This window comes from Xyrauchen texanus, chromosome 4 (genome assembly GCF_025860055.1).
Source record: "Xyrauchen texanus isolate HMW12.3.18 chromosome 4, RBS_HiC_50CHRs, whole genome shotgun sequence".
In the NCBI taxonomy this organism is placed as follows: domain Eukaryota; kingdom Metazoa; phylum Chordata; class Actinopteri; order Cypriniformes; family Catostomidae; genus Xyrauchen; species Xyrauchen texanus.
Genome location: NC_068279.1, coordinates 22358009 through 22385109, shown reverse-complemented (window position 1 = coordinate 22385109; position 27101 = coordinate 22358009). Strand labels below are relative to the sequence as shown.

General features: G+C 36.9%; 1 protein-coding gene across 1 annotated transcript; it reads left to right on the top strand.

Moving 5' to 3' along the window:
• The first annotated feature begins 278 nt into the window (after positions 1 to 278).
• LOC127643213 (neuronal calcium sensor 1-like) lies at positions 279 to 26833 on the top strand. Its single transcript, XM_052125847.1, has 8 exons — positions 279 to 867; positions 17035 to 17059; positions 21483 to 21621; positions 22620 to 22698; positions 23008 to 23096; positions 23723 to 23800; positions 24633 to 24753; positions 25477 to 26833. Exons 1-7 carry the CDS (start codon positions 804 to 806, stop codon positions 24729 to 24731), a joined length of 573 nt encoding a protein of 190 aa, XP_051981807.1. The 5' UTR covers positions 279 to 803; the 3' UTR covers positions 24732 to 24753; positions 25477 to 26833.
• The last annotated feature ends 268 nt before the right edge of the window (positions 26834 to 27101 follow it).

Below are 27101 nucleotides of genomic sequence, written 5' to 3'. Positions count from 1 at the left end.
TTTGACTTTTTGGATTATTAAATTTGTTTATGATAAAATTAGATTACATTTTAGTGAAGGCTTTTTCAGTGAAACTAGCTAATGACAAAATACTCAAGCAATCATCTTTACTCAAACTAGATATGAACAAGAGAAGCTTAATTTTTCAAGAAAAATGCCTACTCTCCTGCATTAGAAGGAAGCAAGATCACAGGAGGAGTGGCTTCTGTTGTCAAGGATGACAGCATCAACACACAGCATGGTGACAACACACACAGACACACTCTCACAGAGTGAGCCAATGAATGCGTCCGCATGTCTCACTCATTCAGTGAATCGAATTCTCTTCTAACAGATCGGGCTTGACAGCAGTGAGCACCCAAATCAAGAGTGCCTCTCCAGGGCTGGAGCACTGATCAGAGTCCCTGATTCCCTGAGGAAGCTGCAGCAACTGAGGACTGAAGGATGTGGAGGAAAGGGGAGGAGGAACACCAGTTAACAGATTAAAACTCTCTCTCTCTCTCTCTCATTCCCTTCGACTGAGGAGAGACAACTCTAGGCACTGCATGCAGTAATATCATTGTTTCTGTGTAATTCGCTCCTCTCAATTACTTTTTCTTCCTCCCCTTTTTTAAACTGCTGCTCTGGAGGAAAAAAACAAGCAAGATATAGGAGGATTTGTGCATCTCTTTCGTGCTTCTCTCTGTCTTTCTTTATTTCTCTCTCTCTCTGTCTGCCCCTATTTCTTTAAATGTAAAGTGGAAGGTGAGATTAGGGGGGAGTGATTTAGGGAGCAAGGATAAACGTTGTGGGCAGCTGGAGAGATGGGCAAATCCAACAGCAAACTAAAGCCTGAGGTTGTGGAAGAGCTATGCAGAAAGACCTACTGTGAGTACTGTTATCTAGTCATCTCTTTCTTTCTTTCAATTCAATTATCATGTTGTGCTGGTTTATTGGATGTTGTTATTATTAGTTTCTCTTTTTATTCTCTAAATTTAATTGGAAACAGTTATTTTAATGAATGTATTCTATTTACTGTAACACCATCTTTTCTGAAATATAAATATTCAGAAATGTTAAAGTCAGTATTCAAAAGTGTCATTGGACTAGTAAGCTAGTACCAGCTCAATGATACTATTATTGTATTGTGATACTCTTTCAATTGTGTATGTGTTTATACAATATGTGTGTGTGTGTAGGTATCAAGAGCAATATCTTTCATGCCTGAGAAAGAGTGATTATGTTTGTGTGAGGTTTTTAGATTCTAAACATGCAACATGAACTCCTGGTTCACATCCCTTTAAATCGACTAAGTATCATTTAATTTCTGGTTTTACTGATTTGCCTGCATGTTCAATCTTACTCATTTAGCTTGTTTTTACTGGCTTGCATCTCTGTTGTTAGAGGATAAGGTGCCTACTTGAACAGCTGCCAGCAAGTCTCACATTGAGTAAATAAGGTGTGGGGCTAACTGCTAACTGTGTTGCAACAATCCTTCCCTGAGGTGGAGAAAACATATTAGTGTTATCACATCAGCTGGCTTGAACTAAATTAGATTGCTGAAATGTGATGAGGTTTGGAGACCTTGCTAATGCTGCTTATTAATCACAGTGTAATATAGGTGAAATAGCATTTTACAGAGAAGAAGGTAGAATGCATGAGCACAGGCAATTACACAATTAAGTCTAATATAAGTATAAGCTTTTTGATACATTTTCCTTTTAACAGAAATACTGGGAATAGAAATACAAGAAGCAAGTTAACTAGGATCGAAGTTGATGGATAATTCATGTCAGTAGAGTGAGCAATATCTGCACCACTAGTGTCACCAAAAGGAAAAGAAAAAATAATGATTGTTGCCAAATACATTTCTCAGACACTCCCCTTGTCTTCCATTGGTTCACAAACAGATGGTACCATCCCAAACTCATGCCATTGGTTGAGCCAATGTTGCTGTGTCATGCTGGTTTTGGATGCTTAAACAAACAGTGCAATGTTTAGAAAGTGCCACAGTGTTTACACTTAACTTTTCAGGGAAATCAACTTTCCAATGGCTAACTTATACTTCTCTCTGTATATTAAGCTGTGATAGGACTATAGGCCAAAATATACATTGGTTGTCCATGTTTCTCAACAGCCGAACACAGTCTATGTCTGTGTGCATCATCAGTGCATGCACCCATTGACTATACTAAAAGTGTATCATAAAAGAGTTGTATTGGGCATGCGTCGAATGCGCTCCTATTCTCTCGCAGTCAGAAGAGTATGCTTTTTAAAGGCAACACGGTCGACCAGGTGTGGTCTGATCCTGAATGCAGAAAAACAAAGTGCCTTATGCCTTAATCATTAGCAAAATTACACATAGCTTTAAATTTTGGGATGTGAATAATTGCTTCATTTATACCAGTTTTGTATGGAGATAGAACTGTTTCTAATTCAGAGACAAAAGGAAAGTTGGTTAACAAATAAATTAAATGAGATCCAAAAAAAATTCTCAAAAATGAAATTAATTCACAAATAAAAATAATGAGATTTACAAATAAAAAAAATATTGATATATTTATTTCATTATTTATTTTTTAACTCACAAACACAACTCTGTCCAGCATTCATTTATGAATCGCGCACATTTATTTGTGGATCGCTTGCTGTGTATTTGTGGATGGCAGAATTAAAAAAAAAAAATGTCTTGTGCGGGAGCTAAATATTAATCCACAAATAGGTGAACTCCACCCATTGTCAACTCAAGCCAGTCAGATAATGGCCACATTACTCTGACCAGTTGTAGCACATTCTATCTTCAACCAATCATACTTCGTTTAAATATCAGGGCAGGACCAGAGTCACAGCGCTCTCATGAGCATGGAACATACAGATATGCTCTTAAGGCTGCAAAAAAAGAAACGGGCGCCATCAGAGAAATAGTATGACTTAAGGTTTGTATAATTTTCTCTCCGTTATAAACATGTGTATTGTCTTGTTAAATGTCAACAGCTGAAAATTGACCATTTGTAGAGTGTCCTATCATTTGCTTTATAGTTAACCTGGCTAAATGTATGAGTCTGTTGATTAAAATTTTAACCAAGTTTCTAGACAGAAACTCCTAGCTACATAATGAAAATGTGTGTCGTCAAAACCTTTACTCTTAATTAGAGCTGTCAATTGATTAACATTTTAATCAAATTAATTACATGGCGTCCCGATTAATTAGTCGCGATTAATTGCTTATACAAATATTTGCTGAGAAAGCCCCTCATATAACAGTAATTCAGTATATAATGATAAAATTATACATGGTTATCTTTAAATATTTAAAAATGAATATATATAAATAAAACATATTCAGATAATTAAAATGCATTACATTCTTGTGGCTGAAGAATTAATCATTGATAAGATGATAGAAAAAGCAGCTTTAGAATACAATGTATTGTTTACTACCATATTATTGAACATAAGTCAATCATTGGCATACAGTTCGCAGCAATCCATTTCACAAGTGAATTTGTCAGTTAGTTCGAGATTTATTATGAGGGCTTGTTTAAGGACCCGTCAATTTACACCTGCGTCAGACATTCTTGTGTAGCGTCTCGGGTGCGTTGTGTCACAAACGTAAAAATTTTAGGTCACTGTGGCAAGTTAAATGTAGTTTAATACTTAGAACACATCTTGAGATTCCTTAAAGTTCGAATTTGCGCTCCAAGTGTTTTGAATGCAAGAATGTAACACATTGTATTGTGCTGTCTGCTGGATGGTTGTTTTCTTCACTGTATAAACTGCACGTTGCCCATACTGAAATTTCAATTACTGTCCTCTGAAGTAAACAGGTGGTACTATAAGCATGCATTTCTAAGGAATCTTCCTTTTTACGGTCCAGTGGTATTGCGATTCATTTCGTAATTGTTTTTTTTAAAGCATTATTTTTAATCAAATGAATTGCGCTGAATTAACGCTTTAAATCGACAGCCCTACTCTTAATGTTACATGGCAGATGCAAACTACACACTACTAGACACGACAAAAGATCAGTAGTACATACAAACAAAACATTAATCATATTAGATGATCTTAGGAGCACAAACCATATATTAATACCCTATATTGCACTGTGTACAAGATCTACTATGCCAATAATTTGGTTTTACATTATTTTAATATATTTAATAATGGCAGTATTTATTAGAATTGTGTATTTTGGCACTTTTGTGTGCATGTTTTAGGAGTTTCTATTATGGGGTCCCTTCATAAAATACAGCATCATGTTCTGACAGTGTTAATTAACTCATTGGTTATTGTCAACTTTTTAAAATGTTTCCCCTGTGTACTGCCCATCAACTTTGAGCACTTAACTAACCTGCTCCAAAACTCGTGGTTCCAGCTCTAATACAGGACACCTTTTAAAATGTGTAATATGAGATTCTTTATATTTCTGTTATGTCACATTTCTTTGAAGTTACAATGTCATGTCTTGAAATGAAAGTGGCAGTGCAATACAACATTTTAATAAACTGTAACATTGTCTTTGGGTTGAGTTAAAAATTCTCTCATTTACTCACCCTCATGTTTTTTTGTTTTGTTTGTTTGTTTGTTTTTTACCTGTACTATTTAGTTTCTTCTTTGGAATATGAGAAATACATTGTAAAATGTAGATGCTGGTAATGAGACTGAAATGAAAACAAGTCTGTCAATCATAATTCCTGATATCTCCTTTTGAGTTCCTCCCACAGAAGAAAGTCAGTCATTTGGGAACAACATGACTCATCTCATTTGACAAAATATTTTTTGTAATTTAGTTGAAAAATCTTTTATTGAGTTCTATCAAGGCATTTTAAGATAAATAGGTTTTAAAAGTCTGTTTTGTATCACTTTAAGGCAGGTCTGTTGGCTATGATTTCTTGGTTACAAATGACAGATTGTCATGCATGTTTCTACAAAACACAATATATTTGAGTACATGTATTTACTCATACAAACACTGGAATTGGCATTTTGCTCGAGTTTGTTGTACATAAACATCCTTATTACCACGTCATGGTGTTGTATCAGTTATCTGTGATGGATACTGCTAGGTAAGAGTATTCTGTACAAATGATTGGAAAAAACAACAGTTAAATGTTAAAAACAAGTCCATTACTGTATAGAAAATAACTTTTTTGCACAAACAAGATTGGGCCATGGAGCTTTGTGATGTCTTACCAAAAGTAGCACAAAAGTCCTACAACTCTTTCCATCTTTTTGTGATGTGGAGCAGAGAGCACCAGTTCAAACAATTATTATTATTGTCCTCCTTTACCACTCCACAGATTTCATGGCATGTCGTTTAGGACATCTACATTGTGCATGACATGAGTAATGTTTCCAACAATTGTTTACTGACAGATTGTTTCACTATAATTGACTATATCACAATTCTAGTGGGTCTGAATTTAACATATACAAAGTTAACGGTACCTTTAAGCAGAAAATTATGTCAAGCCTTTAGGTAATTAGCCAGTTAGCTTCTGATAGGCTAAGTGGCTAACTTGAGTCAATTGGGCTGTGGATGAAAAGGCCTACCTTCAGACTCAGTGCCTCTTTGCTTGACATCATGGGGACATCAAACGTAATCAGCCAAGATCTCAGAAAAACCATAGTGGACCTCCACAAGTCTGGTTCATCCTTGAGTGCAATTTCCAAAATACTGAAGGTACCACGTCCATTTGTACAAACAATAGTACGCAAGTATAACACCATGGAACCACACAGACATCATACTGCTCAGGAAGGAGATGCATTCTATCTTTTAGAGATGAACGTATTTTGGTGAGAAAAGTGCAAATCAATCACAGAACAACAGCTAAGGGCCTTGTGAAGATGCTGAAGGAAACAAGTAGACAATTATCTATATCCACAGTAAAATGAGTTCTATATCGAAAAAACCTGAAAGGCTGCTCAACAAGGATGAAGCCACTGCTCCAAAACTGCCACAAAAAAAAACCAGACTACAGTATGCAAGTGCACATGGGTACAAAGATATAACTTTTTGGAGAATGAAACCATGTTACTGTTTGGCCATAATAACCATCGTTATGTTTGGGGTAAAAATGGTGAGGCTTGCAAGCCAAAGAACACCATCCCAACCATGAAGCATGGGGTTGGCAGCATCATGTTTTGGGAGTGCTTTGCTGCAGGAGGGACTGGTGCACTTCACAAAATAGATGGCATCGTGAGGAAGGAAAATTATTTGGATATATTGATGCTATTGATCTAATTACAGGAAGTTAAAGCTCAGTCACAAATGGGTCTTTAAATGGACAATGACCCCAAGCATACCCCGAAATGTGTGGCCAAATGGCTTAAGGACAACAAAATCAAGGTATTGGAGTGGCCATCACAATACCCAGACCTCAATCTAATATAAAATTTGTGGACAGATCTGAAAAGGCATGTGTGAGCAAGAAGGCTTACAATCCTGACTCCGTTACACCAGTTCTGTCTGGAGGAATGGGCCAAATTTCCAGCAACTTATTGTGAGAAGCTTGTGGAAAGCTACCCAAAACGTTTGACCAAAGTTAAACAATTTAAAACAATGCTACCAAATACTAACAAAGTGTATTTAAAATTCTACCCACTGGGAATGTGATGAAAGAAATCATTCTCTCTACTATTATCCTGACATTTCACATTCTTAAAATAAAGTAGTGATCCTAACTGACAGACAGGCTGTGGCAACTGACAGGCTATATTTTATATGTCAGGACTTGTGGAAAATTGAGTTTAAATGTATTTGGCTAAGATGTATGTCAACTTCTGTCTTCAACTGTATCTTATGGTGTATATACACTCACCTAAAGGATTATTAGGAACACCATACTAATACTGTGTTTGACCCCCTTTCCCCTTCAGAACTGCCTTAATTCTACGTGGCATTGATTCAACAAGGTGCTGAAAGCATTCTTTAGAAATGTTGGCCCATATTGATAGGATAGCATCTTGCAGTTGATGGAGATTTGTGGGATGCACATCCAGGGCACGAAGCTCCCGTTCCACCACATCCCAAAGATGATCTATTGGGTTGAGATCTGGTGACTGTGGGGGCCATTTTAGTACAGTGAACTCACTGTCATGTTCAAGAAACCAATTTGAAATGATTCGAGCTTTGTGACATGGTGCATTATCCTGCTGGAAGTAGCCATCAGAGGACGGGTACATGGTGGCCATAAAGGGATGGACATGGTCAGAAACAATGCTCAGGTAGGCCGTGGCATTTAAACAATGCCCAATTGGCACTAAGGGGCCTAAAGTGTACCAAGAAAACATCCCCCACACCATTACACCACCACCACCAGCCTGCGCAGTGGTAACAAGGCATGATGGATCCATGTTCTCATTCTGTTTACGCCAAATTCTGACTCTACCATCTGAATGTCTCAACAGAAATTGAGACTCATCAGACCAGGCAACATTTTTCCAGTCTTCAACTGTCCAATTTTGGTGAGCTCTTGCAAATTGTAGCCTCTTTTTCCTATTTGTAGTGGAGATGAGTGGTACCCGGTGGGGTCTTCTGCTGTTGTAGCCCATCCGCCTCAAGGTTGTGCATGTTGTGGCTTCACAAATGCTTTGCTGCATACTTCGGTTGTAACGAGTGGTTATTTCAGGCAAAGGTGCTCTTCTATCAGCTTGAATCAGTCGGCCCATTCTCCTCTGACCTCTAGCATCAACAAGGCATTTTCGCCTACAGGTCTGCCGCATACTGGATGTTTTTCCCTTTTCACACCATTCTTTGTAAACCCTAGAAATGGTTGTGCGTGAAAATCCCAGTAACTGAGCAGACTGTGAAATACTCAGACTGGCCCGTCTGGCACCAACAACCATGCCACGCTCAAAATGGCTTAAATCACCTTTCTTTCCCATTCTGAAATTCAGTTTGGAGTTCAGGAGATTGTCTTGACCAGGACCACACCCCTAAATGCATTGAAGCAACTGCCATGTGATTGGTTGATTAGATAATTGCATTAATGAGAAATTGAACAGGTGTTCCTAATAATCCTTTAGGTGAGTGTGTGTGTATATATAGGCCTATATATATATATATATATATATATATATATATATATATATATATATATATATATATATATATATATATATATATATATATATATATATATATATATATATATATATATATTTATATTACATGCACTCTGGTGGCCAAAAGTTTGGAATAATGTACAGATTTTGCGCTTATGGAAAGAAATGGATACTTTTATTCATCAAATTGGCATTCAACTGATCACAATGTATAGTCAGAACATTAATAACGTGAAAAATTACGATTATAATTTGAAAATAATTTTTTTCAGAACTTCTTAAACTACTTCAAAGAGTTCTCATCAAAAAATCCTCCATGTGCAGCAATGACAGCTGAGAAGATCCTTGTCATTCTAGCTGTCAGTTTGTCCAGATACTCACGTGACATTTCACCCCACGCTTCCTGTAGCACTTGCCATAAATGTGGCTGTCTTGTCGTGAACTACTCATGCAGCTTACATTCTAGCTAATCCCACAAAAGTTCAATGGGGTTAAGATCCATAACAATCTTTTCCGATTATCTGTTGACCAATGTCTGTGTTTCTTTGCCCACTATAACCTTTTCTTTTTGTTTTTTTTTTCAAAAGTGAATTTTTCTTTGCAATGCTTCCCATAAGGCCTGCACCCTTGAGTCTTCTCTTTACTGTTGTACATGAAACTGGTGTTGAGAGGGTAGAATTCAATGAAGCTATAAGCTGAGGGTATGAGAGTCCTCTATTTCTCAAACTTGAGACTCTGATGTACTTCTAAACTCTTGTTTAGTTGTATCTGGGCCTACCACATCTCTTTCTGTCCTTGTTAGAGCCAGTTGTCATTTGTCTTTGAAGACTGTAGTGTACATCTTTGTATGAAATCTTAATTTTTTTTGCCAATTTCAAGCATTGTATAGCCATTCCTCAAAGCAATTTTTGTCTTGACTGATGAGTTTCTAGAGAAAGCTGTTTCTTTTTTGCCATTTTTACCTAATATTGACCTTATAACATACCAGTCTATTGCATACTGTGGCAACTGAAAAGCAAACACTTACAAAGTTAAGATTTGTGTGTGTGTGTGTATATATTAGCGTAAGGTGAAACCAAATTATTGGCATAGCAGATTTTGTACACGGTGTAATAAAGGGTATTAAATTATGGTTTGTGCTGCTAAGATCATCTAATATGATTCATGTTTTATAAAGGCAATATCTGTACTACTGATCTTTTGTAGTGTCTAGTTTTGTGTCTATTTGGATCTGCCATGTAACATTAAGAGTAAAGGTTTTGACTACACATACATTTCCATTATGTAGCTAGGAGTTTCAGTCTAGAAACTTGGTTAAAATTAAAATCGGTAGACTCGTTCAGTCAGCCAGGCTAGCTATAAATCTAATGATCAGGACACTCTACAAATGGTCAATATTCAGCTGTTGACATTCAGCAAGACACCACATATTTATAACTGAGAGAAAATTATACCAACCTTAAGTCACACTATTTCTCTGATGGTGCCCGTTTCTTAGAATTTAAGGCCTTGGAGCATATCTGTATGTGCTTGATTCCATGCTCATGAGAGCGCTGTGACTCTGGTCCTGCCCTAATAGTAAAACGAAGCATGATTGGTTGAAGGTAGAATGTGCAACGATTGGTCAGAGAAATGTGGCTATTATCTGACCGCAGCTCCTGCGCAAGAAATGTTTTAGAATTCTGCCATCCACAAATGCACAGCAAGCGATCCACAAATAAATGTGCGCGATTCACAAATGAATGCTGGACAGAGTTGTATTTGTAAGTTAAAAAATATATTTGTAAATATTTTCTTATTTGCAAATCTCAATTTATTTATTTGTGAGTTCACTTTATGTGAAACTCCTAACAAATACTTGTAAATCTCCTTCTTTTTATTTGTGAATTCATTTCATTTTTGTGAAACTCCTTTATTTTTGGATATCATTAAATGTATTTGTGAACCAACTTTCAATTTGTGAATCTCTTCCCATTTGTCTCTGAATTAGAAACAATTCTATCTCCATAGTTGTGCCAATATTCAACAGTTTGTATTAGTCTGTGGACAGAGAGAACTTATAAAGACATGACTAACTTTGAACATTTTCAAATACCAAGAATACTGTCAATGATCCCTATGCACCTGCAACAATTGGGAACCTTGGTTATTATTCCACCAAGTTCTCCATTAAACTTAAATGGAATTTAAGCACACTCCCAGTGGTAGTCAACCATTCCTGTTTAATGAGCATCTTCAGAGGTCATGTTTTGTGTGCAGCAGGGGGGTAAAGCTGGGCTGTGAGGAAATCATTTCTTGCTCCCCCGCTCCAGGGTTTGCTCAGCACGTGAGTAGTGCACAAATGTAACAGGCTTTCACTGAGACAATGCTCTCAATAGAAGGCAAACATCAAAGGCTTGTGTCAGTCACCATGCACAACAAGTCTTTTAATGCATGACGTAACATGAGTGACCTGAACAACAGGATGTTTTTCATGTTGATGGCTATTTCACAATATTTTTTATACTTAGAGGTATTGATTGAAAGCACTCTGGTGTAACTGAGGTCCATTCAATCCTTGTTTTTATTTCAATATTGCAGGCTATGTGATCAAGCATATTTCTTACCTAATAGCGATATGTTTATAGAAAATTCAGCATAAATGTTTAACACTTCAGAATTTTATGGTATCGATTTCATCCTAATATCACATCTTGCAATTTAATGTCTGCCATTGAAGAATTGGGTCTGAGTGATGTATCTATTTTGAGTTCTTGAGCAGTGATTCTCAGCTGGTGGATTGTGACCCAAAAAGGTGTTGCAGGTGTCTTCTGATAGGGTAGTTAGGATAGCAAAATCAATAATTTTTTTCCTAAATAAACTATTGCTTAAAGCTGGATTACACCACACGACTTTAACGTCAGATTTTAGCCTTGATTTTCAGTCTGGCTGATTTTGGTGCTAGTTGGGGCTTATCAGCTTCAGTCTGCAGTTTTTAAAGTCAGAGAAAATCCCTTAGTGTATGATGGGTGGTGACTCCCTTAAAAACAAACAAAACTATGTTAGTAAAATAAATGTTGATACATTTTTTTGTTTTAAGGACAGTAAGGAGATTTTATATGATAAAGAATTTTTGCACTAGGTTAGGTCACAACTTGGTGTTCACAGTAAAACCTGAAACAAAACCAGAACAGCTGGTCTAGAGAGTCTAATGTTTTCTAATGTTCATGGCCAATTCATAGTTATCCAGAAAAGGATGATCTATAGTTAATTTAAGGCAAAGAAAAGTACGTTCAGTCATTACAATAAACAGTGTACACTCATAAATGTAGTCATAAACATAAAGCAACTATTTAATTAAAAAGGGAATGCATATTACACATTTGGATAAACATACATTTACAAACACATACACTTGCTTTTATGAACATTTGCATTGCAGTAATAGATTTAAATACACACACACACACACACACACACACACACACACACACACACACACACACACACACACACATACACAACAACTAAGCTGTTATCGACCCTTTAGTAACAGCCCTTGTATCATCTCTTCCCTCTCCTCCTGGTCTCTCATCCTTTCTCTCTCTCTCTCTCTCTCTCTCTCTCTCTCTCTCTCTTCTCTCTCTCTCATCTCTCCTCTCTTTCAGTCTGGGTGCAGCTTGTCTCTTCTTGTTCTCTTTGCCTATCTACACAGTCTGTTCCATCATTGTGTCACTACCACTGGTTCCATCCACATCAGCTATAATCATCCTCTCTCCCTTTCGCTCCTCCTGAAATTAAATTTGGACTTCTCACAATCGATTCACTTATCTGGTGGACAGACAGATGTCTTCACCTTGGAGACATGTCTGTTGTATGTGGACATCCATTCTTATTTTTTACAGTTTGACTATAACTTGGCCCACAAGTTCCCTGTAATATACTTTTTCATGTATTCGCATACAATCACGTTTGTTATATTGAGCTAATGATATCATCTATTCCCTAACCCTGCCCATAAACTAAACCACCATACAAACCATTCTGTATTTTTACATTATATTAAGACATAATTTAGTGGTTATTTCAGGTTTTATTTAATTTCTTTTTCCCAATATAGGCAAACCAGACCCACACACACACCCTCACACTCACATTTCTTCCTGCCTTTCTATTTCATATTCTTCGGTCACCATGACAATGAGCTGTATCCATTGTTCAACATAATCAGTCCTAGTTCATCTTCCTATGCTCAGTGAGTAGAAATAGGATGTTACATTTTCCCTCATTATCTAGACTGCAGATTGATGGAAAGAATTTTCACCTACTTTGCAAACATTTCATTTCTAGTCTTTGGACTCCAATCATTAACATCTATGAGAGAGACTGATTCAGGCTTTGGAGGCCAGTGCTTTTGCCTGTGGGCATTTTAACATGTTATTTTGTAGAAACAGTAGTGCTGTGCACCCTTCCTTGAAGACAAATTACTAACAAAGGAAAACTCAACATGTTTTTCTAAACCGATCTGGCAAGCATCATCTATAGGTTCAAAACATATATGATCCCTTCGTTGCCCCTGCTGTGCACTCTGTACTTTCTGTACTACATAGGTGTGTGTAACTTTGTTAATCAAGAGAAAGTGTCTGTTGTATAGCAAACTTCCTGTTGCTTAACTGGTAGAACATGGCGGAAGTAATGACAAGGTATTGGGTTCAGTTCCAATGAAACACACAAACACACACACACAAACACACTGATAAAATTTATATAGACCATGGACTGTAAGATGCTTTGAATAAAAGTGTCTGTCAAGTGCTTAAAAATGGAAAGAAATAGAGAGGGTCACCCCACTGGTGGTGATGGCCAGCAGGTAATTCTGTATTTTCTTGTATAGACCTGTTTCCACCCACCTGTGTCCATACCTTCTCCTCCCCTACATTCATATTGACTTTGTCCACAAATACGCTTAATCAAATTGTCCAGCATGCATCCATGAGTGTGGGGCAATACAACAGGCAGGCTGTTGAGGGATATTGAGCAAGAGTCTGCTTCACAAAATGTGGCCCACTCAGGCTGCCTGGCAGGGGATGTCCATGTATTCAGGCAATCAGCGATGCATGTGTGTGAGTGTGTGTACAAAGAATTAAAGAGTAGCTTAGTTTGATGAGGTGTTTCTATTGATGGATGGTCTGATTTTGTATTCTTTTTTGTAAGCATTCAATAAGATGGGCTTCAGAGTGGCCACAGAAATACTTTTTTGTTAACTTTGTGCATGTTACTCTATGGCTGCGTCTGAAACCAGGAAAATGCGGCCTCTGGAGGCTGTATACAAAGGTAGGAAGAGATGAAGGCACCCATCAACAAACCCCTACATGCCAGCTGAATAAAATAAGGCAAAAATAAAAATTTCATGCAGTGTTTAGTGAGAGATATGATTGATTAAACACTAAAATTGGTTGTCCTGTTTACAGTGTGTATTATTGCATTACAGTTGTAATAATAAAGTCTTAATTAACATTATGGTTATTTAACATATTATGGATATTATTATTAAATTAATTGTAGCATTTGTTTACATTTATGTTTTGTGATTTCTCATACCTTCTTTATATAACATCCATCCCTTACTTGTAAAAAGGATATTTTAAAGGCTCATTATTATGGTTTAGTATTTCTCTGTAATGTGGAACAGTGTTAGCAATATTACTGATAACATTCTTTCTCAGCCCTGGAACTCAAACCATTTTCTGATACTAGTGTTTTACCTTGATGCCTAAACACAGCCACTTTTAGTTTTGGGCACATCTAGCATGCTACATGCTTATCACTGACGTTGACGAGATCAGTCCCTTAGGTATCGAAATTTGGTACCGAACGTCAAGGCATTTTTCGATACTCTATTGTTTCGAGGCAATTCGGTCGGTGCCTAAAATGTATCGAACTCGATACCCAGCCCTACCCCACATATGTTAAACTACATTGTGTTAATGTTTGACACTGTTAAAATATTGCCTACCTTAAAAACAAGTGAAGTTTGATCAGTGTACTGAACAGTGTACAGTGCACTGTATTTAGGTGTATCTCAAGCATTACTATCTCGACTTCAGGCTTTGTAAAATGCAGCTGCAAGGCTCCAGACTGGAACTAGGAAATATGACAGTGTCTCATAGAGGATTCAGTTTAAGGTTTTATTGTTGGTATATAAGGGCCTTCATTGGCTGGCACCACTTTATATTTAAGAACTTCTCTGTCAAAATCTGACTCAAGTCTTTAAGATCATCTCAGAGTCTACTGTTGCTATAGAAATAAACTTGACTGATTTATTGATTGATTGACTGATTGAGTGGTTAAACGTGTTCAGATGGTTCCCTCGTACTTGAATGAACAGCTCCTTTACAGAATAATATTAAATATGCAGAAAATCACAGTATTACAGTTCTTGTATAGTGACAGGGCAGAAAGTCTTGAAGGATCTAGAGAAGAGAGGACACCAGTGGCAGTTTATGCAAACTGCTGTGCTCACAATGCTGTGCCTTGTGGACTTCTGTCATGCTGCTCACAGCGCGTTTAGTTTATAAACAGATTTAGTGCTTATAACTTCTATAACTCTACCCCAAAAATTCAGAAATATTGTGTATTGTATAATTTTTTTAACTTTGTAATTGTGGTGAAAAATAACTGTAGTGAAGTTGAATACTTCATTTTTTATAAACTCAAGTAAAAGTCCTATTATTTATTTATACTTAAAAAAAAAAAAAGTTGAAAATTTTACAAATTTACTCACGTACTGTTATGAGAGTAGTTGTAATTTGTTACTTTCCACCTGTCTGTGTTTTAGAAAAAGGCCTTGGCTCAGATTGGGCTTTTTCAATATATTGACATGCGAGTGGGTTCATTTATGGTGTTCGTGTAAAATACATGTAAAACAAACTAGAAGAACCTTACACTGTGGTGGGTCTTGCTTCAGTCAATCATACTAGAAATCAAATATATAAAAGGCTCTTACAATTTGTTGTCTGATGCATTGTATAAAATGCAATCTCTCTTTTTTTTTTTTATTTTGCTGTCTTAATTTTGTGTCAGCAGCACTCCAGCTGAAAGTGAGGGGGAGTTACATTGCAGAATGAATGGAGAGTGTTCAACGGGGTGATGGTTAGATTAGATGTTTTGGGGTTTGTTATGTTTTGTGAGGTTGGAGGAAGGGTTGAGTATCTCAACGATTCTATATTTTGTGGAGGAGGGTGTTTTTCTGTGTTTTTATTTTTCGCTTCTGTTCTTTTTTGTAGCAGATGGAGAAGAATAGAGTGAATGGAGTCATGTTGGGTCATTGCATGGATGTGATACACCTGTGCTACAGTTTTCACCCTCTCCTTTCCATATGCAGACATCTTTTTGTTATATTTATTGGTTTCTCTAACTTTTAGTTGTGTTACGTGTAGAAATATTCTTTCCTTCCTTTTTTGGCTACTTATTCAGCTCCTTGTGATGACCTAAGAGCTGGCTGTCATAGACAAACACGTTTGTTTACTATATTAGTGAGGACATCTCATAGACACAATGATTTTTATACAGAGGTGATGATATTGGCTTAGTATACATTTAACCAAACCTGTAGACAGACCGTTTTTACAATTTTCTTACTACTCACCCATAATCAAATGCATTTATTATTTATCACCTCATTTTACTTCTCTCTATCTTTTCGTAAAATGTATCCATCTCGGCAGTTTCTTTTTTTCTGCTTTACCTATCGCTCTACATGAATGCACACGCTGACCTTGGTAATGACTACACCCCTGCCTGAAACAAAGAGCTTTCTGTGTGTATGTGTGTGTTAGATGGACAGGGGGATACCAAAGTATTTTTTTTTCATTAGGTATTTATTTTTATAAAAATTATAAATGCCTGAAAAAAGTCTAAATTAGAGAGAGAGAGAGAGAGAGAGAGAGAGAGAAGAGAGAGAGAGAGAGAGAGAGAGAGCAAACAATAAGATTTGCTTACATGCTCCAAGGCAGATTCTGATATCAGTATGTTCATACTGCAATAGTGGATCTGAAATTGTATGCTGACATGTGTATGTATGAGAAACAAGCTGTGCCTATGACGATTCAGGGACTGTCAACTGTAGTGACAGTGTAGTTACAGGCCTGATGTTAGCTGTGGTGACATGGCTGCCTCTAAGCTGTGAGAGACAGTTCCAGCAGTTTTTCTGTCAGGCTTCCATGATTTTTCTTTCTCTACTCAGCAGCAACATGACGTTGGTTACAGAAGAGTGGAATTAGAATGCCAATAAACAATTCTGATGAGAGTTCAGTCCTTATGGTCCCTATTTCTCCTCATTCACTGCTTAAAAACAGCACTAATGGTCACCAGCATATGTTGCATTTTGAATGCAGATCCCCAGCATGGGATAATGGTATGCTGGTGTCCCCACCAGACTTCTTAAATGGACAGTTAATAGACACAACAATGAAGATTCTCCCATAATTTACTCTCGCTCAGGGTTTTCCAAACCTGTATGACTCTTTTCTAACTTGAAACACAAAAGAGAGATGCTTTGTGGGACAGCATGTTGGCCTCAGTCATCATTCCCTTTCATTGTATATTTTTCCCTACAGTGAAAGTGAATGGTAACTGATGCAAACATCCTGCCGAACATCTTTAATTATAAACTTAAAAAATAATATAAACATATTTATTTAAATGGCTTAATCTGCATTCATATTGACTTTGTCCACAAATACGCTTAATCAAATTGTCCAGCATGCATCCATGAGTGTGGGGCAATACAACAGGCAGGCTGTTGAGGGATATTGAGCAAGAGTTTTCATGAAGCATTTTGGCCTTCATGAAAACTTTCATGCTGGTTGACTACCTTCATCAGCTGTGATGACCACTAGCTAGACTAGCATGTAAATAATTTTTCAGGAGGTATCTGAGACATTTTTATCTAATCTAATTTGTCCAAAGTCTAACTCTTCAGTCTTCTGTCTTCTTTTGCAGTTACAGAGAAAGAAGTTCAGCAGTGGTAAGTATATTCTTTAATCTCTCTACCTGTAACCATCTCTCTCTCTCTCTCTCTCTCTCTCTCTCTCTCTATTCCTCATCTTAAGTGAATCTGAGAAATAAGCAGGAAATCAATCAATCATTTTGAGTCCCAACAACGGTCTTATAACCAAAATGTTTAAAAGGAAAAACGTAAGCAGAATTGGACATTTCTCTCAATGGAATTTTCCATTTCCATCTCCATTACTATGGACACAGCGTGCCTCGTATTGTATTTTAAGTCATACAAGTGCATTGCTCTGACATGAGCAAAAAAAGCTGCAGAGAGTATCTGTTTTAGTGTATAACTGCAAATTCATGAGGTTGTGGAGTGAGTGGTACTTTGGCACTTGCTTTTTAATTTTGCTTGATGGGTCACTTGTTGACAACAAACAACATTGACTGAATCATCTTGGGAATGTGTGTCACCAAGTGAAGGGACATTGTTCTATTAAAGTACCACATCACTGCTGATTTTCATTGCTTCTATAGAGCACACATTTTGGCCATGTTGAGTCATCGCCCCCTTCTCTTTGTCTCTCTCCCTTCACCCCATGTTCTCCATAAATTCTTAACTTTACATGCCAACAGCTATACTCCTCCTGGCTGCTCTCTGCCTCCCATGACAGATGGGGAATGGTTGACTCTAGGCAGGGTGCCCAGTAGGAAGAGAGAAGAATAAAGCGAGAGAAAGAGAGAAAGAATGAGCAAGAAAAGGAGAGAACGAGAGTGAGCCACATAGAAAAAGAGAAAATGGCAGCAGAGTAAAGTTTGAAAATGAACAAAAAGTATAAGGGGAAATAAAATTCAAGTCAAATACAAGGAAACTTGGAGAAAGTGTAGAAGAGAGAGAGCCAATAGAGACTCTAGTTAATTTGCTTTTCTGATTCGAACACTTACAGTTAAATTATTGAATTGCATTTTGTAGATACCCTTCACTGGCATCTCAATGGAGTCTGTAGAGCTGTTGTTGAAATTCTGTTTTGAAAGCCCAGTCTAGTGCTGATCAGATCACTAAGCAGCAAGTGGAGACATGCCTGATAGTCACAGACAATCATATACACACACGTACAGCATGAGGAACTTACACATCCTTTTCCTCTACAGTGTCTCCGATGATAGAAGTAAAATGTTTACTTATACCAGAAGTAGATTGGTTTTGAGATATCTGTATCAAGCCTTCAAAGGACAAATAAAAATAGCTTTACAAACAGAATTTCAAAGACCCTTCATAAAGGAGAAACAGTGTATGCAGAGGAGCTATTTTTTATTCCCTGGTTTTGAAATAGATACTATAATTACTGAAAAGACTGACAAGTGCCATCCCCCATCAGACATTTTTGGCATCAATTCCAGTGTGAACACATTTCCTTGTAGCACCACTGCAAGAAACCTCTGAAACACATGTTATGGTCCTGTGGGAAACAGTAATTAATTAGATTGACATAAACAATGGAAAACACGTTTCAGAAGGATGCATTTTTTGCTCAAATATTATATTTTTTATCCACTGTTAGTAGAGTTCATTAAATATGCATTCCTGTTGACTGTATTACATAATTTACAACTAATGGCACTTTTCCACTTCACGTTACTGTTCGACTCATCTCAACTCTACACGCTTTATTTTCATTGCAGTTAATGCCACCTCAGCGTGGGTGGGATTATAGGCTGGTCGTCATAGTTGCGCCGCCTCTACTGCCGTGATATCACCTTAAACGCAACACAAACTGACCAAAACAATAACACGACTGCTAGCTGTTAGCTACAAGCTCATTAAGTTGCATAAAGCAGTTTTTGCATGGTGATTTTACACAAGTGTAACAGTTAAATTGGCCTGGTTGTTTTAGAAGCAAGCTTCCAGTAGCTGGTCAACTAAATAAAGTGAAGCTTTCAAACAGAGTATAGAGTTAACATAACAAAACATACCATCCTCCATTGTGGATCAATGCCAGTCCAGGGCACTCTCCCTCCTATTGCTCGCCGGTTATATCGCGTCCATTTGGTCAAACCACTTCCAATTTTCCTTGATAGTTCTGTAGTCACTTTAAAAAAAAAATTACTTTTCCCTACACTTTTGGTAGGTCCGGTGGTAGCCGTGTGTGGCCAAAAGCTGAGACACTTCCTGAGAGACTTTATCGTTTCGCTCATCGCTAACGAGTGGACCGTCTGCACCTTGTTTATTGACCATGGCAAGGTTTTGCGCACAGGCATTTCTTTTTTCACAATTCCAAAGTTGTGATACTGCTATCACTGTTGCTATCTTTAAAACTAGCATGTTGATGTCCCATGTCACAAATCCAGTGACGCTGGTAGTGACGATTCTCCCTGACCAATTAGTGATCTGCAGGATTTTGACGTCACATTTAGTATAGGCTCGGCTCGCTTGGAACCTCGACCGAGGTGGTACTAAAAAAAAAAATCAGGTCCCAGGTACTATCCACAGTGGAAAATCCCCCAAAAAGTGAGCAGAGTCAAGTTGAATCGAGTTGTACCGTGTAGTGGAAAAGCCCCATTAAAGTACTATTTGCTTTTGGTGCCACTCTGTGGACATTTCACCCAGAAACTGGAGCTAAAGTGCCAATTTATTCAACAACACTTCCACTTGAGGCAATGATTCAAATTTGGGTAGGCGTGAACCGATTTCAGCAGCAAAACTTGAAGTTCAAAAATTGAAGTTCGGTCCCATCGGTCCCATTCAAGGCAATTTAGTTCACTTGCAGGCCATCTTTGGAAGGCTCCCTGGCAAGCTGAACAGCTATTTTCTATGTAAACAAGTGACATTAAAACACAGATCCTATCTTCTTGAATTGGAAAAGACCTAAATTTCCAAACTGGCTAGTCAAGATTGTGATAACAAACATATTTAAAATCAGCATTAAAATCTGACAACAATGGTACCATAAATTCAGCTTAGCTCAAATCATGCTAAAAAAATCTATTTTCCAGGATGGTCCAGCTAATGATAATTTCTGAGTTGACTGACAATGTCTGTACCTAAAAGGTGATTGTCTCTTTTTCCTTTAAGGCAGGACTTCCTTTTCTACATCCGTTGGGCATCCCAATTTCTCCCGTTTATTTTAATGCCAGTGTTCTGTCTCTGCTAAACTGTCTCTGAAATCTTTCAACCTACTGTTGCAGAATTCACTGTGTTATCACTGTCAATCCTTTCTAGGACATAGGAAATACACTTATGTCTAAGACTGTATGTGACAATAGTGTGTTGCAATAGATTGTGATATGCTCCCCAAATAGTCAATTTGCAACACAAGTAAAAATTTTTTTTACTCATAATAGCTAATTCGTTTTTTTATCATTTAAAGCACTCAAGTTGTTTGTTAAATTCTGCTGCACATATGGCTATGACAGCATTCTGCCATCAAGCCATAAATTAGCATATTGTGAAAAATCTTTCACTTTGTGCAGCAAGCCCCTCTGAGGAGGTAATGAACAATTAGCTAATGGAGTGTTTTTAACAGCAACATATGTTGAGATTTTTTTATGATTTGAGTGAAAAAAATTTTTTTTATAGTGACTAAAGTTAATCTGTGTTTGTTAAGTAAGTTTGCAAATACACAAATGTATTTTAATTTATAATGTCAATGTTTTGTCAGTGTCAGTCATTGGTATCTGTATACAATATTTAAGATAGTTCAGCACACAGATCTAGCAACTAGCATGTTTGGGCTACTAGTACTAGGGCTACTTTTTTTTTTTTAAAGAATGAGGTCTAAAATAAATCTAAATTTGAACTGACATGCCGATAAATGAATTTGCAATTGAAGGGAGACTTGCCCTATAATATCCTGTGCAACCATTTTAGCCTTTGCCCTAAATTTCTCGTAAATGCTCCACAATGATAGTCCTCAGATTTGTCAGGGATCAATTAGCATACAGAAGAAAAAAGGACTGAAGTGTTGTGTCTACAAATTGCTGGATAAAGTGACAGAGCTTCAATTTATATTTAAATACTTTAACCACATGTCCTGTTATGCTGCTAGCAATGCTAACAGCATGCGCCAAACCCTTTATTTTCATGGGGGGGTATATCTAGAGGGTAAAATCTATATTTTGTCTTTATGGTGGGGAATAAGTAGAATAATTATATCATAAGGTCAATTCTTCTATAATAAAACTATAAGTGCCTTTTCTTCTCTCCCTCTCTCCGTATTACATTTTATGACTAAATATTCTTAAATGTTAATAAAACTTTTTTCTTAAATTTTGTAATGAAGAGCATCATTTTAACTTTTGCAATCTAAATTCTAGTAAATAAATAATGTATTTTTTTTTAAATTGTAGTATTAAATTCAAACAATGTATTGCATTCTTTTCTCCCATCTCCCATACTTGTGCACTCTTTTCCCGACTGCTGTCTCATTTCATGTTTCCTGTCTGTGTGATAGGTATAAGGGTTTTATTAAAGACTGCCCCAGTGGTCAGTTGGATGCAGCTGGTTTTCAGAAGATCTACAAGCAATTCTTCCCCTTTGGTGATCCCACCAAGTTTGCCACCTTTGTCTTCAATGTCTTTGACGAGAACAAGGTAACAAGAGGTCAAGAGTGGAAAAGGTTGACAAGGCAGAAATGAGGGTGTCATTTTAAAAAAGTGCTTGTTATTAGCCTTCTGGGCAGCTTTTTAAAGTTGCAATTTTTCAAGAAATTTCATGCTTTGGTTTGTTATCTTATTTTCTGGGTTGGTAAATGTCCATGCCACCAGAATCTCTACCAGAAGAGATGTTTGGCTGAATAGCAAAAAAAGAAAACATGTGTAAACATTAAATCAGTTACAAGGGCATTATGTTTCCATTTTAGTTGTCTGATTAAAAGTGCAGCCTTTTCAGAAAAGCTTGTTTCAAATTCTGTCGTAGTACAGTTTGCTATACATCTTGCAAAATGATGCTGCATTTAGAAGCATTATATAGAATATATTGACCAAGTGTCCCCACAAGGATAGTAAAACCTGAAATCACTTACATTATGGGTGCTAGCCAACAGTCCCCACAAGCAAAACTGCTTAGTAAACATATCAAATTATGTCCTAATGAAAACCTAATAATGCTGTGGTGGTTTAGGGGTAGGTTTGTGGTATAGAAAATATCATTAGCTCAGTATAAAAACAATAGAAGTCAACAGAACGTATCTTCAATGATTAAAAAACAAGCATTTGTGTGGATGTATATGTGTGAAAGCCAGCACAACTGTGATGCTCCAGTAGTCTAAATTATCAGTCATTTCTAGTTTCTCAGTGGGACTGTCTGGGACAATCACATCTTTACACACACTTCAGAATCCCAATGTCAAAATGACATACTCCAATATGTAAAACCTGCCGTAAGATGGTGTCAGCACTGCCTTCCCTGCTGCTACCATATTTAATTGCAGTTATTTTGCTGTGTCACTCTGCAATTCTTTGCTATCTTGGGTGTCTCAGAGCAGCCTGTGAAATCAGGTTATACTGTTAGTGAGGGGGGATAAAATCAAACTAGCCTTTTTCCCTTTGCCATCTGTTTCTCATGCTCTCTTTCTGTCCTGTATCTGCAGGATGGACGCATCGAGTTCTCAGAGTTCATTCAAGCACTGTCTGTCACATCCAGAGGAACACTGGATGAGAAACTCAGATGTAAGGCCAGAATCCTTTTGTCAATAGACCTACAAAGCCTTTGTGGTATCAAAACCAGAGATGTGTTCATTTATCTCTGGGAGATTGTCTAAGGAATTTACATTTCAGTATCTTCAAAAGACAAATATGACAAGACCCACACTGAATGCACTAGAACTGAATATGTCTGCAACTTTTAATTTATCATTATGTCTAATGAAAAGATGAGCACAATAAACAGTAAAAATCTAACATTCTGGTTGTCTGATAACAAGCTACACATGCTAGATGGAGTTTTCTTAATGTACTTGCTTGTTGTTGATGTTGCAGGGGCCTTTAAACTTTACGATCTTGATAATGATGGCTACATAACCCGAGATGAGATGCTGAACATTGTGGATGCCATTTACCAGATGGTGGTGAGTCATTTGCTTCTCACTGAACCATAACTTTCTATTTCTATTGAGTTAATGAAAGTGCTTTTGTGTGGTTGGATTTCATTGCAAGTCTAAGCCTAAAAAATGTATAATGAGAGCTGTCAGATTAATAAAGAGATTGACTATCTTTGCAAACCACACCTTCCAGGATGGTGAAAAGCTTTGAGAATTGTTATTTGTAATTATTAAAGGGATGTTGTTCCAAACCTATATGGATTTCTTCTGTGGAACACAAAAATGGTTAGGTTAGGTTAGGTTAGGTTAGGTTACCGTTTGCTTTCATTGTACAGAATGGGGAAAAAAGATGCAATGGAAGTGGATGGTGGCTGAGGCTAGCTGAACTTTCCATCTAACATCTCATTTTTATTCTATGGAAGAAATCAAGTCATATGAGTTTGGATTAAATCATGAAATACTTTTCATAATGGGGTGAATTATCCCTTTTAATATTGAGTATTGTATATGGAGAGGAGTGTGTTTGTGCCTTTGTGAATACACTGGATGTTTTCATGCCGTTTTGATCATGTATTGCTTGTTCTTTCTCCTGCGGTGAGATACCAGGTGTACATCTATGTCTCAGGGATTTATGTCTTGTTTATACTTTGCAGGGGAACACAGTAGAGTTACCTGAGGAGGAAAACACACCAGAGAAAAGAGTTGACCGCATCTTTGCTATGATGGATAAGGTGAAGTTTCTGTTACTGTGTATTTATTGTCTTCTACTGGCTTTTGTTTTGTGTTCTTACACACATCATAGTACATTAGGGGAAGGGGGCTTGTGGGAGAATTTCACTCCCATCCCAGATGAGCATGTAATTTGACACATGCTCAACTGGAATGGCAGTGATTTTGTGTGTGTGTGTGTGTGTGTGTGTGTGTGTGTGTGTGTGTGTGTGTGTGTGTGTGTGTGTGTGTGTGTGTGTGTGTGTGTGTGTGTGTGTTTTATCATCAACCAATTATTTACACATGGGTGTAGTTTTGGTACCTACTTAAAAATGAATATGAAAATTAGTATTATCCCATCAAAGCAAAATTCACTGCATTTATATGGGGCAAGGGATAAGGTCCTTTTTATTTAATGCCTTGCTGACCTTCATACCTTCATACACACACTCACCATAATAGCTCACTTTATAGTAGTGGTTTTACAACAAGCCTCTCCCAAGACTGGCTATTAGTACGATTGAATATTTCTAGCTGTGGGTCGAATACACTGACTTACATCTACTGAGATTTTTCAGTAAGGCTGTTATTTGTAAGACACTAGAAACATAGAAGGCATGCCAGATCAAAGACTTAATATTGAATCTCTATTGCTTTATCTAGTGTCCTTCAGAAGGCTTTGATAAAAAGAACCTTTGAAATGACAGAGCGCTTTAGAGTGTAAGGACAGATTTTAATTCACCACTAAAACTTCACTGATTCTCTACCCCATTCCCTGCATATCCCATAGCATCAATTTCGAGTGTGTGGTTGAAAACAATGACATGACTTACCGTCTTCCTTTATTGTCACCAGAATGCGGATGGGATGTTGACCCTGCAGGAGTTTCAGGAGGGCTCCAAGGCGGACCCATCTATTGTACAGGCACTCTCCCTATATGATGGCCTGGTGTAGGCCCATCTCAAAGTGCCATTTAGTGAGTTTTCCAGTTTCCCTCTTATTCAGATGTTAATAACAGCAATATGACAGTATGCTGACAACAATGACGTTCTAAATATGCACACCTATACACTTCTTAATCTTCAGTGTAAATTGAACAACGATAAGTAAGAGGTAAGACTTTACATTAAGGTTCTGTTTGCTAACATTAGCAAATGCATCAAGTATAATGAACTAACAATGAACCATTTGTTTTAAAGCTTTTATTAAACTTAGTTCATGTTCATTTAAAAAAATACAATTGTTCAGTTTTACTTCATGTTAGTTCAAAATGCATTAACTAATGCCAACATAACATAAGATTATGTTTTTCAACAATTGCAATTCTGAAATGTTCACAGTTCTATACACGAGAATTTAATATAGAGTAACTTCCATTTTAGATACAATATGGCTAGTTATTTTGTCCAATTTGTGCTCTGCGAATAAAAATAGTTCTAAATGCACCCAAAGCAGTATCAACAGTATCAACTGACAGCCTGTCTGGAAAAGAATGGACAAGTGAAACAAATAGTTAAGTGTCCCCGTGCTGTTATGCTAAATACCAGCACTCTCGGAACATCAACTGTTCAATCAGATTTGAGGACTGGGAAGATAATCATCATTATAAATCATTCTAATTATATAATGTGATTGATTATTAAATTACCCACTCCATGTACATTAAGAGTATTTGTCTTTCAATCCTGTCTTTATCTAGATAATCACTACAACCCATTTATGTCATTCTGCAAGCACCGTGAGAGGAAAGCTGACCTGTCACAAAGAATCCTGCAATCTTGTGGACTTGCCACCACAGAGGTGCATTGTGGGTGCTATTCTGAGATGGAAGTCAGCTGTCAATCACTCATCTCCACTGTCACTGGAAAACAAAAATTAGATCAAGACAATGTAAACTCTTGTGAATCTCATTTGAAATAAGTAATGTAAAGACCCTAATGAGGTCTGATGTCTGATAGGTTCAGTGCTCTTTTTGGAAAAGAAAAAGAGACACTCATAAAGAAAAATTTGATGGCATAAAACAGTATTATTCAATGTAGAAATTAAATATTCTAAACATCAGTGAACTTAAGTTCGTTATAATGCTGTGGTCTTTGTCAGAAGTGACAGGATTGACCAAGCTGGATTTTGGTCTAGCTTTCACTACAAGGTGAACAAAGAGGAAGTGCTGTACCATTCTTTGGCAATTCAGAAAGCACAGGCATTGAATTACATGATACTGTATCTGGTTTCAGATTTATAATACCCTTCTATGTAAATCGAAAAACTTCAACAGTCAAACAAAAATCAAGATCATCAATGCCTATAACACTTTATACTTGAGAATGGATAGTTATAGGCTTACAGTCATGTCCTTCAAATGAGCAGATGAAGTTGTATTATTTTGAGATTGTATCCATTGACATGCCCTTGTTTGCTTGATCCTTTCTAGCAGAAGTGTTACTGCACAACATGTAGTGATGTAGAATTCAACTTTTCTACAGTATTGTGTATAACCATGCTGTTGTAATGGTGTGGGCCTATGTATAATGCATTCAATACTGGTAAACCTGTGCTCTTCTTAGGCAGGTATTATATTTGGCTTGTTGGAATGAATGAGATTTACTTTATAACAGTAGCACAGTATGCACCGTGCACCAGCACTGTTCGTGTGCACACTCGTCAATGTTTCATACAGTGCTGGTATGTTTAGATTGCTGGTAATGTTGACAGGGCATGGGTTAATGAACAAACTGTGTGTAATTAAAAATCCTTAATCTAAAAATCTAGTTCAGTGTTTTATCATCTGATTGAACTAAGGAATCTACATTTTCAGTTGGCCATAACAACATGACATTTTCTAAGTGATATTTGCATACTCTTTTGTGTGTTTTTGTCAAACAACTCATTTTCCACTCAATCAAATGTCAATATTATTGTTCAATAAAAAGGCTCCTGCATATTTATTTTTTTTACCATAAAAAAGTCCCACATTAACTTACAAAATGTATATCAGGGTAAGTTTCTTGCTGGTATGGTGTAGGCTACAAGGCTACACTACTAAGAATCATGGTATGGTAACTTGATGTTAAATATGTAAATATTTTAATTAATTGGTGTCATTAATGTTCCTTTCATTAGGCTACTATGAACATTTTTAATACTTTATCATTACTCTATTTAATAAATTATTACATACATAACACACAATAAACAGCTAAGCATTGTATAGCTAATTTGAGTGTAGTAATGTTCTCGTTAACAAGTTATCTTGTATTTCCATCTAAGTCTACATAGGAATTAATGGTTATTTGTTTTATTTGTGTACTATAATGTGTTTTTCTG